Source organism: Ursus americanus, chromosome 21 (genome assembly GCF_024610735.1).
Source record: "Ursus americanus isolate L20-20 chromosome 21, mUrsAme1.1.p, whole genome shotgun sequence".
NCBI classification, from domain to species: domain Eukaryota; kingdom Metazoa; phylum Chordata; class Mammalia; order Carnivora; family Ursidae; genus Ursus; species Ursus americanus.
In genome coordinates, this window is record NC_142147.1 from 24,162,234 (window position 1) to 24,180,935 (window position 18,702).

At 37.5% G+C, this 18,702-nt stretch overlaps 1 protein-coding gene across 4 annotated transcripts in view; it reads left to right on the forward strand.

Moving 5' to 3' along the window:
• Positions 1-293: 293 nt before the first annotated feature.
• Positions 294-18,702, forward strand: part of NFAT5 (nuclear factor of activated T cells 5) — a 125,004-nt gene continuing 106,595 nt past the window's right edge. The window contains exons 1-2 of one of the 4 annotated variants that reach the window (XM_087870538.1): positions 294-724; positions 2,463-2,516. In XM_087870538.1, coding sequence (XP_087726664.1) covers positions 652-724; positions 2,463-2,516 — 127 coding nt within the window. In that variant the 5' untranslated portion in view covers positions 294-651. The other 3 variants (XM_087870540.1, XM_087870539.1, XM_087870542.1) reach the window with 3 other exon arrangements.

Sequence of the window (18,702 nt, forward strand, 5' to 3'; positions counted from 1 at the left end):
TCCTCAGGTCTGTCTCCTCCTAAGTTCAGCTCGGCGCTCGGCCCGCCGTCTCGGGCTCGCCGCCACCAGGTCGGCGCAAATACCTTTTCCCTCCCCGGGGCCCCAGGCGCGGACACCTCCCTGCCTCCCTCCCTGCTGGCGGGGCCCTTTCCCGGCTGGGAAACAGCAGCCGCGGCCGCGGCGGCAGGAAGCGAAGCCCTTGTTGATGCTGTTCCTGGGCGCGTCTCTCCGCCCTCCGGCGGCCGCCCTAGCTCTTCCAGGCTCTGGGATGCCCCCCTCCGCGCCTGCGCAGTGCCCCGCGGGGGGCGGGGCTCAGATTCCTGTCAGCGGCGGCGGCGGTGGCGGCGACCGTCAGTTTTCGCTGAGGAGAAGCTCGAAACGGACCCGTTGGCTCTCCCCCCTCCCTTTCCCCGCCCTGAGCCCCCCTCCTGGCTCGCCGGGAATTAGTCCCCGTGGAGTTTCCCCTCCGCCTCGCTGCCGTTTCCTCGGTCCTCGGCCCGGTGGAAGTCACTGCCCTCGAGGAGGAGGCAGCAGCAGCCGCCCTCGCCTCGCCGCCCCCGGTTCGGTGCCCGCGGTCCCGGAGAGGAGGTGCCGCCGCCACCGCCGCTCCCCCCCTCCCGCTGCCCTCGGGCCGGGCTGGGTCGAGCTGCGATGCCCTCGGACTTCATCTCATTGCTCAGCGCGGACCTAGACCTGGAATCGCCCAAGTCCCTCTACTCGCGAGGTGAGTCAGGCTGGGGGCTGGGGTGTGGGGGCGGGGAGGCCGGGCCCGGGGGAACCGGTGGGGTCCCCGTCGGGGGTTGGAGCAAGCCTGGGCCGGTCGGCCCGTTTTGGGTGGTGGGGAGAGGCCGATGGGGTCGAGTGATGGTGGAAGGGGCAGGGGAGGAGTGGCGGCCCCTCCCCCGCGGAGCCGCCGGCCGCACGGGGCCCAATTGCCGTCGGCCCCGGGTCTCTGCGGCACCAGTAGCTCTGAGAGTCCCTCGGCGTGTCCGGCCCCGCCACACTCCTCGAGCGGCCGGTCCCGGCCTTCCCAGTTCAGGGATCTCCGCCCCCCCCCACCCCGCTCCAGAGTGGGCCCCGCGCTGGGGCCGTTGCGATCGGTGCGCCGCGGCCCCTCTTACCAGGACCATCCTCCCCAGCAAAGTTGCCCCCAAACGGGCGGCGTGGCTTGGAGCCGGTTCTGGGTGCAGGGGCACCATTTTTCTCCCCCTCCAGGTTGTTTGTGCGCCGTCGTTCTACCCCCCTCTCCCTTCGGCCTAGTCCACTCCCTCCCCTTGTTGGGACGGCCCCCCTCGACCAGGCGTTCTTCCTTTCCTCGTCATCTTAATTGCTGGAAAGGGCCCGAATTTTCTGTTTTTCTCTCCACCTCTGTGGCATTCTAATGACTTACATCTCCTTCTCTTTTACAAAGATAGGGGTGTTCTCTCTGGATTAGTTTTATTCCTTTCCTGTCCCAGGGGTACCAGCTCAGGCGCTGACGCTGTCCTTTGAGAATTTTCTCTTTCGTTGCCGTTCAAGGGCTCGTTGCAGGGAGGGGGCACTGGACAGAGATTCCCATTTTTAAACTCTTTTGGCTAAGGCCTAAAGGGGATTCCCGGGATCTACGATATTAACACTTGACTTGATCTCTACGGGGTTTAAATTCCTATACTGGGCTCCACAAGAATGTGTTAGAACAGGTTCCCTGTGCAAGGGGCATCAAATCAGAAGGCTCCCACCACACTCTTCACCACTTTTTAAACCCCTGGGAGGGGCAAAAGACATAACTGGGTTGTTAGCTATTCATTTCATCATATTAAAAAAAATCATGTGCCGTTGTGACCCTCACTGAGAAATCTAGCGTTTCTTCAGTTTTGGTGTGATGTATCCATCCGCTGATTCTACCCCCTTCAGAAAGGGGGCTTAAGCTTCGCATTAATAAATTCAAATTGTTTAAGCGAATCAGAGTGAGATGGTTTACTCTGGAAGGCACTGGACTTTACAGACTGACGATTGGGTTTGTACACAGAGTCCTACTTAGTAACTGTAGCCATTGTCTGTTGCTCTGATGACTTTAGTTGGCAGTCACCATCCTGTAGGATGTTTTTCGGGCAGCGTACCTGAAGTAGTTTGGAAATATTGTAGTTTTGAGTATCAGAAGAAAAAGATGATATCGAGATGATTCTTAGAAGAGGGCTAATGTGGTACGATTGGGTGCTAAAAATAGTCAAGACATTAACACCATTTGTGCAGTAATCATCAGATAATTTTCCATGAAACAGATGCTTTATGAAAATCGAAATTTAGCATAGAGACCAATGTAGAGGCAATTCAGTCTTCTTTTGCAGAGTATATTCACAAATATGGGCTTTAGCTCTTAAAAATACATGGCAGTTATGTAAGAGATGTATGCCACCCTTGCCTTTTTTTCTTTCTTAAGTCATTCAGCATAAAAAGTACTTAATGCTTTTTGTGTTTTTCAGATTCTCTGAAGTTACACCCATCACAGAATTTTCATAGAGCTGGACTATTGGAAGGTCAGCAAAGTGCCATTTTAAAGCATATTGTGTGAGTATGCAAAGGCTTTCTCTGAAATGGAGTTTAAATGAGAAAGTGTGAAACTTTGCAAACTCATACAATGTAGTTTTCTCTTAAAGAGCCTGATCCTTCTTTTAGAGCAGCTGAATGTTTCAGTGGATTTTGTTGCTGTGTTTGATTTGCTTGTTAGCTTATTGTATCTGCTTTGAGAAGCCTTGAAAAAAACCCCACAAAATCACTAAAAATTATGTGTTGGGTGTTCTACTTTGGAATTCCAGATCTTAATTCTAGCTTTTTATAAATAAACTGAATATGAAAAGGCTCAAACATTATGATCATGAATATAACTAAAAGAGTGACACCAAACACATATTTCATTTGAAAATTCAGAATTTAGAACTTTTGTATGTTGGGCATTTCAAAACAGCATGTTAATTATTTATTACAAAAGCATTGATATCATTACTGTTGGATTATTTTTAAGGATAAGGAAAGCCAAGTGACAGACGATGATTGAACTGTTCTTGGAAAAAAAGTTTGAGAAAGTTCTGGAAATGTTAATAGAAGATGTAGAATTTAAATAGCTGACAATTACTTTAGAAAACTTTATGTTGAAAAAAGAAACACTTTGTTGTTTTTAGCATTTTAAGACAAAAAAGAAACTGTGTTTCATAGGGTTTTTAACATAATTTTTTTTAAAAGTTTATTTATTTTTTTAGTAATCGCTACACCTAGTGTGGGTCTTAAACTCACCACCCCTTAGATCAAGAGTCGCATGCTTTTCTGACTGAGCCAGCCAGGAGCCCCTGTATTTTGCAGTTTTTGAAGTGGTTTTACATATCCTCTTTGAATTTTGTAATCCTGCGGTTGGACAGCAAAGATATTAATTTCCCCATTATAGAGATGAGTAACCTGAGGCTGAAATGAAGAGACTTGGGGGAAAAGAGTTACACAATAGCGGACATAATGCTTTTTGTGTTTTAGCTAGAGTTCTTTACCCAAAGCCAAGCTGCCGCTGTAAAATATATATGTAACCAGTAACTTAAACATTTTGTGGTCCACTTAAAAAAGGCCCTAAATATTTAAGTTTGATTTGAGTTTAGATGTTTGCCTCCCTATGGTAGTCTGATATAGTGGGGGGAGGAGTGGGTTTTGTAATTGAGCTTGAGTTTGAATACCAATTTAGTTGCTTTTAAACTCTGGCCTTGGGCAGGTGATTTCACCTCTCTAAATTTTAATATTTTTTCTATACAAATGTATATGATCTCTTACACAGGTAATGTGTATGAAACTGCCTAGTATAGTGTTGGTGTTTTTTCTTTAGTATCAGCTAACTTGTTTTAACTATAATTTAGAGCATATAAAATGTTTTTTAATTATTGATTATAGTTATGAGAAGCCCATTCATATACATTAGTATAAAAATCAACTACAATTTGAGACAAGAAATTTTATAAGTGTTCCTTAGTGAAGCAGATTTCTGGTTTTTATTCATATTGTTCAATTTGTGACCATGTTGTAGATTCGTATTTGTCTGTACAAACCCATCCATTTTCTGGGCAGCTGACCAGAGAGTATCATAATCATAGAGATTATCAGGCAGGAGAAGGATATGAAAAAAAAAAGTGTTAATTATTCCAGCAAATATTTTTAACAAGTTGATAGAAGTGCAGGCAGCCATTTAATATGTATATTTACATGTATATGCTTAAATACTTTCATTAAATTTTTATTTTGGTTGAGAAGATCCTCAATTTTTTGAAGCGAAACCATCCTTTCATAGATTATATATACATTGTAAAATTTTTTTGTGTCTTTGATACAGGGAATCATAAGAAAATTGTTTGCTTGTGTAGTGAAAGTACTTTATCTGTGCACCCTACTTCTATTTTAACCTTCTGTTATCGACATTTTAAAGAACTTACAAAAGTAGAGAGAATGAAATAATGAGTCCCCCTATACTGCCTGTCACCAAGTTTTTTAACAATTATCAGTGCATGTCTGATCTTGTTTCTTTTATCCTCTTCCTTCCCCCAAGCTGTATTATTTTAAAACAAATATCAGACATCATGTTATTTCATATGTACATACTTTTGTATTATAGTGATCTTTTTTATTAATTTTTAAAATATCCTACTTTATTCCAGGAAATAACATATTCCGATTTATTTCAGTGAAGTCTCTTCTCTCCCTGCCCTCTTTTTAAGATAAAGTACAGCTGGAGGCTACTGCTTCTAGTGTATAGTGTACCTTGTAATCTATGTTAAAATTGTAGGTCATGCGTCAGACGTGGGTTCAAATCCTTGTTTCAACATTTGTGCTTGACCTTGTGTTAATCATTTAATCTTTTTGTGCTTCAATTTTCTCATCTTTAAATGGGGACAGTCATAGTATCTTCATCATGGGCTGCTGTGAACATTATTTGAGGCAGATTCATGTCTAAAGCATTTAACCTAGCACATAGTAAGTGCTCAATAAATGTTCGCTAAATTAAAAATTCTAAACAACCACTACTTACATGGCATTTACTTTGTGCCAAGAACTTTATAAATATGAACTCGCTGAATTCTCTTAATGACCCTTTGAGATGGTTATTGTTATCCCATTTTACAGATGAGGGTGCTAAGGCATGGGGAGGTTCAGCAACTTACCCAGAGTCACACAGCTGGTAAGTTGTAGCCACGATTTCAACACAGGTAGTCTCACTGTAGTCTGTGCTCTTAACTATTATACTGTACTGACTCCCTGTGTTATATAATAGGAACTATTTTTCTAGTACTATGTGTGCATACTTTCTGTCAGTAGTCTAGATTTCCATTTAATAGTAAACTTACCCCAGAATGAGGGGAATTTAATTACTGTCATATATAATTTGTTAAATTTGTTGTAGAACATATTTTTTCCAAATTTAAGTTCTCTCTTTAGGAAAACAAGGTTGGAAAACTTGCAGTTGAGTGTTATTGAGCTTTAAAAATAGATTCAAAATCTCTTTACCATTCATTTAAGTTTGCTTTTATCCTACATATCAATGCTTGTCCTTCCTGCTACTATATATATATTTTTTTAAAGAATAGGAAATTCGTTTTTTTTTAATTGAGATATAGTTGACATAAAACGTTACATTAATTTCAGTTTCACAATGTAATGATTCATTATTTGTATATATTGGGAAGTGACCACCACAATAAGTCTAATTAACATCTTTTACCATATGTAGTTCTGCTATTACCTTTTTATTTAATGTGGTGATTGCCTGATAATGGGAAAAGGGTCTAGTTATTTAATGCAATAATATATAGCCATAAAATAATGTTTCTGATGACTTCAAAATTACATGTGAAACTCTTAATGAAATAAGTAAATAAAAGAGGTACTGTTGCAATTATATTAAAAATAACTCGCATAGAAGAAGTCCTGTACAAATGTACATACTATAAGATTTTACTTTTTGATTGTTTTTGCATTTTCCCTGCCTTCTTTAAAGAAGATAGTTTATATATATTGAAAAAAATAATAAAATGGTTTATAGTTAGTGTGCTCAAATTTGAAGACCAGGAATCTTTGGAATGCCTAGAGAAAAAGTTGAACTACAGAGAAAAAGTTGTCATTTCTTACACTTTCTGTATTGAAAAATATTGATTTTGGTATATATTATTTGCCATATAAAAAATGGAGATAAAAATTAAACTAAAAGTAAATGAATACGAGTAAGAGGTCATTCTGGAAATATAGAGATGTAAGATAAGATGGTAGAAAATCAGATAAAACAAAAAATAACAAACAAATTGGAAAAAATAGAGTAATAAAAACAGTGGATTAAAATTTTTAAATGTTTTTAAAAGCAGGAGTTAAGAGATTACATGATGGATTAAATTAAATAACTGGTTAAATAAGAGCTAAATGCCAAGGTGAGATAGTCTTAATATTCATTAAATATTTGAAACTGGAAGATTTGTTAAAGAAAATATGAAATAATTTTGAGTTAAAAATGAGTTAGAGACAGTAAACTACTTTTTTTCTTATTGCTGTCAAACTATTTGATATGGTACTATGCATAATTATACTTTATAGTTCATGAAATGAAAATCCTAAAAATAGTAACAGTGTTTAACTGACTTTATGGAATATTTCTGAATTGCCATTAGGCCTGATTTATATCTCTTCCTAGAGCTGATGTTAGTAAGGTGGTTAAGCTATTAACTTTTAAATGATGAAATGTATGAAGTATCTTAATGGAAAGGACTTTTTGAAAATATTTATTATTAAAAATAATCTGTTGGATTCTTTTCTTGTTTAGTATCTATTAATATCTATAGATCCTTACCTAGTAAACTAAAAATGTCATGGAAATAATTAATGGAAATGAAGTTCAAACATTATAAAAATCATACATACCTAGTTCATCCTCACTTCTTGGTTCTAGGATCCATCTCTCTGATGTCCTACTGTGTTTTTGTGTCTCATTCTAAACTCTGTTTTTGTTATTTTCATTCAGTACTGTAATTCTGTTGCTTATTACGGTAAGAGGATAGAAATTCATATTTAATCAGATGGTTCTTGGCTTGCTCTTAACTCACTCTTGGCTCTACTGTAATTATTCCAGGAGGTCCCTAAAACTTGAAAGTGACAGTATAGAAAAACACTTCTTATTGTGGTTAATATTATATACAAAAAATAGCCATTTTATATTAGAAAAAGTTGACTCAGACTATATTGTCCATTGGGGCTCCTGGATGGCTCATTTGGGTGGGTGGCTCAGTCGGGTAGGCATCTACCTTCCGCTCAGGTCATGATCCCAGTGGCCTGGGATTGAGCCTGGAGCTTGTAGGTAGGCTCCCTGCTTAGCGTGGAGTCTGCTTCTCCCTCCGCCCCTCACCCTGCTCATGCTCCCTCTCCCTCTCTCAAATAAATAAGATCTTAAAAAAAAAAGATTATATTGTCCATAAAGAACAATAGGTAATTAGAAAAAAATAAAAGATCAAATTAATCTGAGACATCATTTGGGCCTGATTGTGTAGCAAGAGAAGAGAGTCCTGTTAGCTCTAAGGTGTAAGACATTCTTCAATAGAATTGTTGCTTATTAACTTATGTTATTGTCTTGTTGCAAAGATTTTATTTCAAGTTACATAAAAGAGATCCATGTGTCCTTTATTTGCTGTTGTCTTAACAAAAATCAAGGTTAAAAAACTAACAAAGTATATAATACACTAATTATAAACCTGTACTTGAGTGAAAAGGTGGAAATTTTCTTTATGGATTAACTACAGATGATTTTAGCTTCCAAATATAACTAAAACCTGGTGTTGTGATAAAGGATCTATATATATATTTTTTAAGAATTTATTTATTTATTTGACAGAGATAGAGACAGCCAGCGAGAGAGGGAACACAAGCAGGGGGAGTGGGAGAGGAAGAAGCAGGCTCATAGCGGAGGAGCCTGATGTGGGACTCGATCCCATAACGCCGGGATCACGCCCTGAGCCGAAGGCAGAAGCTTAACCGCTGTGCCACCCAGGCGCCCCAGGATCTATATTTTTGATGATTTGAAACTAAAGATGTGCTACGTGGACATTTTCAGTTACTTAATAACTATTGAAAAATAAAATTTTTTCTCTTTTCATTTTAATATTTACTTGACAAATAGGTGATGATAATTAACTGCTGGCCAGCCATAAATGTTTATTCATTTTTTTCCCATTCAGAAATGTTATGATTAATCTTGTAGTAAAATTGGTATTGGTTGTTTTTTTTGGGGGGGGTGGTATCTTTTTTTTGAAGGTGAGACAAGAACAGAAAAGTTGTTTTTTTTTAAAGTTTTTTTTTTTTTTTTAAGATTTTATTTATTTATTTGACAGAGATAGAGCCAGCCAGCGAGAGAGGGAACACAAGCAGGGGGAGTGGGAGAGGAAGAAGCAGGCTCCCAGCAGAGGAGCCTGACGTGGGGCTCGATCCCATAACGCCGGGATCACGCCCTGAGCCGAAGGCAGATGCTTAACCACTGTGCCACCCAGGCGCCCCACTGTGCCACCCAGGCGCCCCAGAAAAGTTTTAAGAGTGACCTAAGTTGTTGATTACTCTTGTCTTTATAAATTTCGTTTTAGTTTAGTGGGGTTTTTTTTTCTTTAATTTTAGTTTTAAGACATCTACTTAAAATAACATTTGTAGGACATGATAAAAGAAACAGTGTTGGTAGAGGAAGAATAATAAATTCAGTGCTAGTAATTGAAAACATTTTTTGAGCAATTTATGTGTGGCAGAATTTTACAGATATTTTTCACATTTAGTCCTCAAAAAAATCCTCTGAGATAGTGTCAGTATCCATATTTCATAAATGAGCAAACTGAGGTACAGAGGGATCCACTGATTTTCCCAAGGTCACATAGCTAATCGAGGAGGCTGGAATTTGAAACTTCACTATTTTACCACAGAGTATTGAGCTTATCCTGACTCTCTTTAGTAAAAACATTTGATAATTGGTATTTACACTTTGGGCACTACTGAAATTACACCACTATTTAGATGGTGTAAAAAGAGTGCTTTGTGTAGAATTCTTCAGTTAAACAGCTTCCATAAAGTAAGAGAAATTCTATAAGCCACACATAAAAATCAGTAAAGAATATGATGATGCCCCTTTTGGGGAATATTTTAACACTCAAAATTAGCAAATCATTGCCTGACTATGGTGAGTGTCTTTAAGATTGAACTACCTCTGTTTTGACAGATGGTGGTACTCACAAGTGAAAAGTAGGGGAAGGGTAAGCCGACCATCACTTAAGGAGTGTTACTTGAGAAATGGAGGATGCCATGGGACTCATGATTTCTTTGGCATTAGTTTTATGGAAGTACGGAATCATTGCACCCTTTTTCTGCTGATGTGTTTCAGAGCCTAACTAAATTTGAAAGGAGATGAGCGACAGAAAGAACAGTACTAATAGAGCTTCAGGAGTTAGTTCTATTCTTGCTATGGTGGGTCACTGTTAATGCACTTCCTGAAAATTCTGTGTTAGGCATTAGAAAATATGGATTTTAATTCTAATTTGGTTTTGAGGCCCTGGAGAAAATCGTGCAAGCATTCTTTTTCTTCAGTTGACGTTGATAGCAGTTTTGCTTAACTAGGAGTTACGAGGAAGAACAACTGACACAATGTTAGAGGACCAAACTGTAAAGTGTCTGTATGAGGAATCATGCTTTGTGTAGGGCCCTGTTAATTGACTTTGGTTCTTTGCACTGTCCCTTTTTTAAAAAATCTTGTTCTACTCATGTCTGCATTTTCTCTTGGTACTTTATACCGTGCGGTTATTTCTTGTATCCTTTCTCTCTTTCCCTTCTTCTTCTTCTTCTTCTCCTCCTTCTCCTTCTTTTTTAATAACAAACAGTCTTTATATAGAGGTACAGAGGTTCACCAATTTTGGTTGCTCCGTGAATTTTTAACAAGTGTATACGTTTGTGTAACCACCATAGATAAGATAAAAAACATTTCAGTCACCCTGTTACGTGGGCTACCTCTTGCTCTTTGTAGTCAGTTCTGCCCACTGTAGCCCCTCGGGCAACTACTTATCTGTTTTTCCTTAAAATAGATTAGTTTTGTCTTTTTTAGAATTTCATATAAATGGATTTATGTACTCTTTTATCTTTAACTTTTGTTCAACCACAGTAATGTCTAAAACGGAAAACTATTTTTTTAAAGGACCTAAAAATATTGAGATTTATAATTCTGTTATACATTCCTGTATTCTATAATGTAGCCAAGTATAGATGACTTTTCATGTTTATGTGCAAGTATAGGTTACTTAGTCATAATATTTATATTTATTCATTCACTCAAAATGAATTTGCACATGGATCCTGGCCACATATAGTTTATAGCTCAGTAGAAGAGATTGTATGTGAATAAACAATGATAACTGTTTTTAAAGGGTTTCATAATTCAATCTAGATTAGAGAATGAAATTAATATGTTGACTTTTAATTTTTATTTGCTAAAAAAAAATACTTTCGTGCACCTTACATCAGAGCATATAGTTTGCCACTATACTGGATAATTACAAATCGAAGTCTATTTCTTTGTAAAGTAGTTTAGGTCTTGAGAGGGTTATATAGTTGAAGAGTACGTAGGGGGTATGTAGTACTGTAGATTCAGTGTAAAGGTCAAAACAGAATATGAGCTTTCTGTCACATATAAAGTGAGTACTATCTTGTGCTTAACTCTACTCTAAGTACTAATTCTGAATAAAATTCAAGTTTGCCCAATAGTCATTTTTACTATATACCATACTGCTAGTTTGGACCCTAATTAGACATTAAAATACTTTTGTTAGCAACATAATGGAACAATTAAATGTTTGTTGGTGGGGGCCTGATTACACAACTTCAAGTATTTGTTTGAATCAAAGTTTTCATTACAATCTTTCAGGTAAGTCACTAAAATGCTTTGCGTTTTAAAGTGTATAATAGCAATGAAGGGTCCAAACATAGGTTTAAGCTAACAAGTAGCTATTCTTCACAATAGAGTTGTAATTAGAAGTCTTAAAGATTTTGTACTATCTCTTTTTTCCACTTTTTAATTAGTGACTTGCTTGTTGGGTTTTCAGTCTGAAATGAAGATTTTACTTGAAAAAATATTACTCTAAAGTGGAATTAATAATAATAAGTTTATGTTCACGAGTTAAATATTCAGTTTACAAGCACCTAGGTAATAGGCAGTTATAAGGACTTTAGAAATTATAAATTAAAATTTTACTTGAGTCAATTTTTATAAAATTGTATTGTGAACTCTGACTTTTTCTATATCCTTTTAAATTTTTGTTGTTAAACCATATTCTTTAGACTATTAAGCTAAAGTAGAGTGAATGAATGGAAAATATAAACATATAGCTTAAATTTTATAATTACTATTATTTTTGAAGATTTTATTTATTTGAGAGAGCGCAAGCACGAGCAGGGGGAGGGGCAGAGAGAGAGGGAGAAGCAGGCTCACCACAGAGCAGGGAGCCCGATAAGGGGCTCAGTCCCAGGACCCCGGGATCATGACCTGAGAAAGGCAGACACTCAACTGACAGAGCCACCCAGATGCCCCTATAATTATTTTTTAAGAACTTTCATTTTCTTAGTTTATTTTTACCTGAATACCAGATGCTTTGGATAAAATGACTCGTTAATTCCTTTAATAAACTCATTGTTGCTTTTTTGTTTTTAAACGGGGTAAGGAAGTAGTTGAAGAACAGAATGTCACTAGTTGGCTAACTTACTGCTCTATTACAGTAAACACAAATGGCACATTCATAATGTAAAATATAGTAAGTAAAAACTAAAAAATAACTTTCTTGAAAGCGTTTTTCAAAAATGTATGGAATCAATACTAAAAATTCTTCACAGAAAAAAATTCAGTGCATACTTAATTGAGCAGATGAACAGAAGAGTTGGAAGTTGAATTTGAAGAAGTGCTTTTCTTGGGAATTAGAAATGGTAAACATAGGGATGTCTGGGTGGATTAGTTGGTTAATCGTCTGCCTTTGGCTCAGGTCATGATCCCAGCATCCAGGGATCTAGTACTGCATTGGGCTCCTTGCTCAGTGGGGAGCCTGCTTCTCCCTCTGCCTGCTGCTCCCCCTGCTTGTGCGCTCTCTCTCTCTGACAAATAACTAAAATCTTAAAAAAAAAATGGTTAAGTTGATGATTAGAAAATCAGAGTTCCACATATTTATCAGGCTTGTGAATAAAAACCCAATTTCGAAAGCATACATTACTTAATAGCTGTGTGATTTTAGGCAAGTTACTTAACCTTTCTGTGACTCAGTTCTTCAATAAACTAGGGGTAATAGACTCATAGATTTCTTATGAAGATTAGATGAATTAGTATTTCTAAGGCACTTGGAATAGTATTTGGCACACAGTAAGCTCTATGTATTTGTTAAATAAACAAATAAAATAAAAATTCATATCTAGAAATAAAGTACTTGACAAACGTATTTACCCAAAATGGAGCAAGGAACCAGGAGTTTATTAGCATAAGCCAAATCAGATGTTGCTAAATTTATATACTAAGGTTTAGGCATTCATAGCACAGTGTGGTACAGGATTTATCTTCCCAAAATACAAATCTAATCATACTGCTTGCTTTAGAATCCTTTAATAAATATGCGCAATTGTTAAAGACCTGTCTCCTGATTATCTTTTTTTTTAATTGAGATAATTAATATAACATTAAGTTTGTCATTTTAACCATTACAAAGTGTGTATTTCTTGGTTTTAGTACATTCAAAATGTTGTGCAACTAGCACCAGTATATAATTCTGGAACATTTCATTCCCCCCAAAAGAAATGCTTTATTCATTTAGCAGTCACTCCTCAGTTCTCCCCATCCAGCGCCTGGCAGCCCTCATCTACTTTTTGTCTCTGGATTTGTCTATTCTAGACATTTCATGTAAAAGAAATCATCTGTGGGCTTTTGTGACTTCTTTGTGTCACTTAGCATTATGTTTTCACAGTTCATCCATTTTATAGCATGTATCAGTAATTCATTCCTTTTTATGGAAGAATATTTTTGACTCTTCATCCATTCATTAGTTCATGGACATTTGGGTTGTTTTAGCTGTTATGAACAATGTGCTATGAACATTTGTGTACAAGTTTTTATGTGTGGAGGTATTTTTTCTTTTGGATATATACCCAAGAGTGGAATTTCTGGGTCATACAGTAGCACTATTTTTAACTTTTTGAGGAATTGCCAAACTGCTTCCCACAGTGGCTGCATCATTGTATATTTTCAGCAGCAGTGTATGAGGGTTCTGATTTCTCCATATCCTTGTCAGCACTTGTTATTATCTCTTTTTGAGTATAGGTATCTTAGTGGGTATGAAGTCTCTTGTGTTTTTGATTTATATTTCTCTAATGACTAATACTGTTGAGCATCTTTTCATGTGTTTATTGGCCATTGGTATGTCTTCTTTGGAAAAATGTCTACTCAAGGCTTTTGCCCATTTTTAAATTGAATTACTTGTCTTCTTATTGTTGAGTTGTAAAAGTTCTTTACATATTCTGTATACAAGTCCCTTATCAGAAAGGTGATTTACAGAAATGTTCTCCCATTCTGTGGGTTGTCTTTTCACTTTTTTTTCTTTTTAAGATTTTATTTATTTGAGAGAAAGAGAGTGAGTGAGCATGGGTGGGAGAGGGGCAAAGGAAGAGAGAGAAAAGCAGACTCCCCACTGAGCAGGGAGCCTGGCACAGGGCTTGATCCCAGGACCCTGAGATCAGGACTTCGGCAGAAGGCAGATGTTTAACTGACTCAGCCACCCAGGTGTCCCTTCACTTTCTTGATGGTGTCTTTTGATGCACAAACATTTTAAATTTTGTTTAAGTTTACTTTATCTGTTTTTTGTGGTTGTTACTCATGGTTTGTGTCATATTTAAGAAACTGTTGCCTAGCTTATGGTTACAAAGATTTACACTGATATTTTCTTCTGAGAATGTTACAGTTTTGGTTCTTATATTTTGATCTTTGATCCATTTTGAGTTAATTTATTTCTGGAGTCTCAGTTCTTTTCCATTCATCTTTTTGTCTGTCCTTATGTTAGTACCATACTGTCTTGATTACTGTAACTTTGAAATTTTGAAATTGAGAAGGGTGAGTCTTCCAATTTTGTTCTTCTTTTGCAAGATTGTTTTGGCCATTCAAAGTCCCTTGAATTTCCATTTTAATTTTAATTTTTTAAAAATTTATTTATTTGAAAGAGAGAGCAGGAGCAGGGAGGAGGGGCAGAGGGAGAGGGAAAAGCAGACTTCCTGCTTTGCAGGGAATTGGACACTGGGCTTGATCCCAGGACCCTGAGATCACAACCTGAGCTGAAGGCGGACACTTAACTGACTGAGCCACCCAGGCACCCCTCCATTTGAATTTTAAGATTATCTTTTCAACTTCTGGAAAAAGTAAACTGTGATTTTGATAGGGGTTGCATTCAATCTATTTTGAGGAGTATTGTTTGTGGAGTATTGCCATCTTAATAATGTTAAACCTACCTGTCTATGAACATGGGCTATCTTTCCTTTTACTTAGATCTCACTTAGTTTCTTTCAACAGTGTTTTGTAGTTTTCAGGGTATGAGTTTTACACATTTTTTAAACATTTATTTCTAAGTATTCTTTTTAATCATTTTTTTAAGTGTTAGTAAAATTATGAAAATGATTTGAAGAATGGTCTCTTAAAACTTAGGAGAGCTTTAGTATTGAAGTACTAGATTATATATCTATTCAGAAGAAGAAACCCAGGGGCGCCTGGGTGGCACAGCGGTTAAGCATCTGCCTTCGGCTCAGGGCGTGATCCTGGCGTTATGGGATCGAGCCCCACATCGGGCTCCTCCGCTAGGAGCCTGCTTCTTCCTCTCCCACTCCCCCTGCTTGTGTTCCCTCTCTCGCTGGCTGTCTCTCTGTCAAATAAATAAATAAAATCTTTAAAAAAAGAAAAGAAAAGAAAAGAAAAAGAACCCCAAACCATGATAAAATAATTGACTGTAAAATATTAGTCAGCCATAGAATTAAAGTTGTATTAAACCATAAACAACATATATAGTAAAGTCCAGTTTTGTTTAAAAAGTTGTACTGGGTGGTAATTTTCTCAAGGGCAGCAACTATACCTGGAATTCTCATAGCATCTGACACAAGTGCTTTATAATCTGAAAGGTACTTAATAAATATCGAATGAATGAGTACCATATCCAGAAAAGAAGGAAGGCATGATATTGGAAGTCTGAGAGGATTGTGTTCTAGTTATATACAACTATGTAGAAAGCTGTAATTGGAATAACAATTGCATTAAAATTACAACAGATGGAAAACTAGGCCTTTATAGAATTGGAGCTATTTAATCTGTAAAGACAAAAACTTAGATAATAAAGAAACATATGGAGGTAAATTTGTTCTCTAAACCTCGAATACTCGAATAAGAAAGTTCTCTTGAAGCTTGAATGGAACAGGTTTAGGGCAAAATGTATGACTATGTAGTATATATAGTGAGTAAACATTTTCTTAGGGGACCTTTTACATGTTACAACTGAAAAAAACAGAATCTAGAATGGCTAGATAATAGGATGACCATCATGGATAATTTAGAAAGCTAGAGTTGTGATCTTAGGTTTTGGCATAGAGAATGTCTGGTGCCTTTATCAAAAAAATGTAATTTTTCCCTGTTTGGGAGGGTTATTTTATTTTAAAATTCTGTGCCCCACAGAACAGAATAACCAGTTAATGCGAGATGATTTGGTAGAATTGGAAGTAGACCATTTTACTTAACATAACCTAGCTTTCTAAACTCATATTGGCATGGATTTCCTGGGATTTTTAAAAAAACATTTTTTAAATTTATTTTAGAGAGAGAGAAAGTGTGAGTGGGGAGGGGCAGAAGGGTGGGGAGAGGGAGAAGGAATCTGAAGCAGACTGCACTGAGCATGGAGCCTGATGTGGGGCTCCATCCCACCACCATGAGGTCATGACCTGAGCTGAAACCAAGAGTCGGACACTCAACCGACTAAGCCACCCAGGTGCCCCAGGTTTCCTGGGGTTTTATTTTAGTTAGTAGAGGGAAGTGGGGTATGTATATGGGCATGTGTGAAATTACTTCTGTCAAACCCTGGTCCCCAGCAACTATTAAACTAATCTTGTAATTTTTAACTGTCATGTCTAGGAGCAAACTTCACTTTAAATATAAGTGAATGAGAAGTAAGACTTAACAATATTATTATAGACAGATTTTTAAAAATATTATGTGTGTATCTTTCATGTACAGAAACACTGCTTTCGAATTTTTTAGCCTTCAATTTCTGCAGGGTCCTAGGAGTGATAGAGCATCTAAAACAGTGATTTGGGACTACCACAATTGTATTATTGATTTCATTGGTATAATATCACTAGTTTTGGAATAATTGTGTTAAGAGTTAAGGATACTTTTTAAACATTTTTTTTTTCTGCTAGGTATTAATCTTTGCATTATGAGAGTCTTAAATCCAGAAGACTTGTTTTTGTTTGTTTGGGTTTTTTGGTCATTTCACTCCTATGATACTCTTTTTTTTTTTTTTTTAAGATTTTATTTATTTATTTGACAGACAGACAGCCAGTGAGAAAGGGAACACAAGCAGGGGGAGTGGGAGAGGAAGAAGCAGGCTCCCAGCAGAGGAGCCCGATGTGGGGCTCAATCCCAGAACGCCGGGATCACGCCCTGAGCCAAAGGCAGACGCTTAACGACTGAGCCACCCAGGCTCCCCACTCCTATGATACTCCTTTTTCTTTTTTTTTTTTTTAAAGATTTTATTTATTTATTTGGCAGAGAGATACCCTGTGAGAGAGGGAACACAAGCAGGGGGAGTGGGAGAGGAAGAAGCAGGCTCCCAGCCTAGGAGCCCGATGTGGGGCCTGACCCCGGAACGCCGGGATCACGCCCTGAGCCGAAGGCAGACGCTTAACGACTGAGCCACCCAGGCGCTCCTGATACTCCTTTTTCTTAACTGAAACATAATTGACATAAAACATTGTATTAGTTTTAGGTGTATAGCATAATGATTTGATATATGTGTAAATTGTGAATGATCATGACAATAAGTTTATTTAACATCCATCACCACACATAGTTACAATTTTTTTTCTTATGATGAGAACTTTTAACCTTAATCTCTTAGTAGCTTTCATATGTACAATGTAGTATTGGTAACTATAGTCACTGTGCTGTACCTCATATCCCTAGGACTTATTTATCTCATAAATGAATTTTGTACCATTGACCACCTTCACCTATTCCACCCACGACCTGCCACTTCTAACAACCATCAGTCTGTTTTCTGTGGTTCTCTATCTCTGAGTTCAGAGTTTTTGTTTTGTATTATTTTCTTTTGTTTTAGATAACACGTATCAGTGAGATCATGTAGTATTTGTCTTTTTCTGGTCTTATTTCACTTAGTGTAATGTTCTCAAGTTCCATTCATGTTGTCACATATGGCAGGATCTCCTTCTTTTTATGGCTGAATAATATTCCTGTTTGCATTTGCGTGTGACTCTCACGTTTTCTTTATCCACTGATCCATAGATGGACGCTTAAGTTGTTTCCAGTCTTGACTATTGTATTATTTCAGTGAACGTGGGGGTGTAGGTATCTTTTGGAGTGTATTGATTTCATTTTCTTTGAATAAACACCCAGAAATGAAATTGCTGGATCACATGGTATTTGTTTTAATTTTTTGAGTAACCATCATACTGTTTTCCATAATGGCTGCACTTGATTGACATTTTTGAGCACAGGAATTTCTATCTAAATAAAAATGTGTTCTTTAAATGAGAGAAACACTTAGGTGATTAACTATAAACAAACACAATATGAAGAGAGTCTACTCCCATTTTATTGATTGGAACAACTATTCCTCTATATTTACTTTAATAGAATACTGTTTGTGCTATTGAACATACTTGTTTAAGTTATACTTAAGAACATACTGACTTCAATATCTTTTCCATAAATATTGCTATACATATAAATGTTTTAATATGAAAGTACTGATACAATGAAATGATATACTATACCAATAAATACATGAAAAGATTTTCAGCACCATTAGTCATTAGGGAAGTGCAAATTTAAACCACAGTGAAATACTACTTCATATCCACTACAATGGCTATAATCAAGAAGGCAGATAATAACAGGTGTGGCAAGGATGTGGACAAATCACCTCATATACAGCTGGTAGAAATGTAAAAAGGTGCAGCTACTTTAGAAAATAATCTGATAATTCCTTAAACAATTAAACATAGGTTTACCATATAATCCAGCGTTTCACTTCTAGATATATGCCCAACAGAAATGAAAACATCTGTACACACAAAAACTTGTACGCCAATGTCCATAGCAGCATTATTCTTTTTTTTTTTTTTTAAAGATTTTATTTATTTATGTGACAGAGAGACAGCCAGTGAGAGAGGGAACACAGCAGGGGAGAGGGAGAGGAAGAAGCAGGCTCCCAGCCCAGGAGCCTGATGTGGGACTCGATCCCGGAACGCCAGGATCACGCCCTGAGCCGAAGGCAGACGCTTAACGACTGCGCCACCCAGGCGCCCCCATAGCAGCATTATTCTTAATAGCCAAAGTGGAGTAACAACCCAGATGCCCATCAACTGAGCCAGTGGTTGGATGAACAAAACATGTAT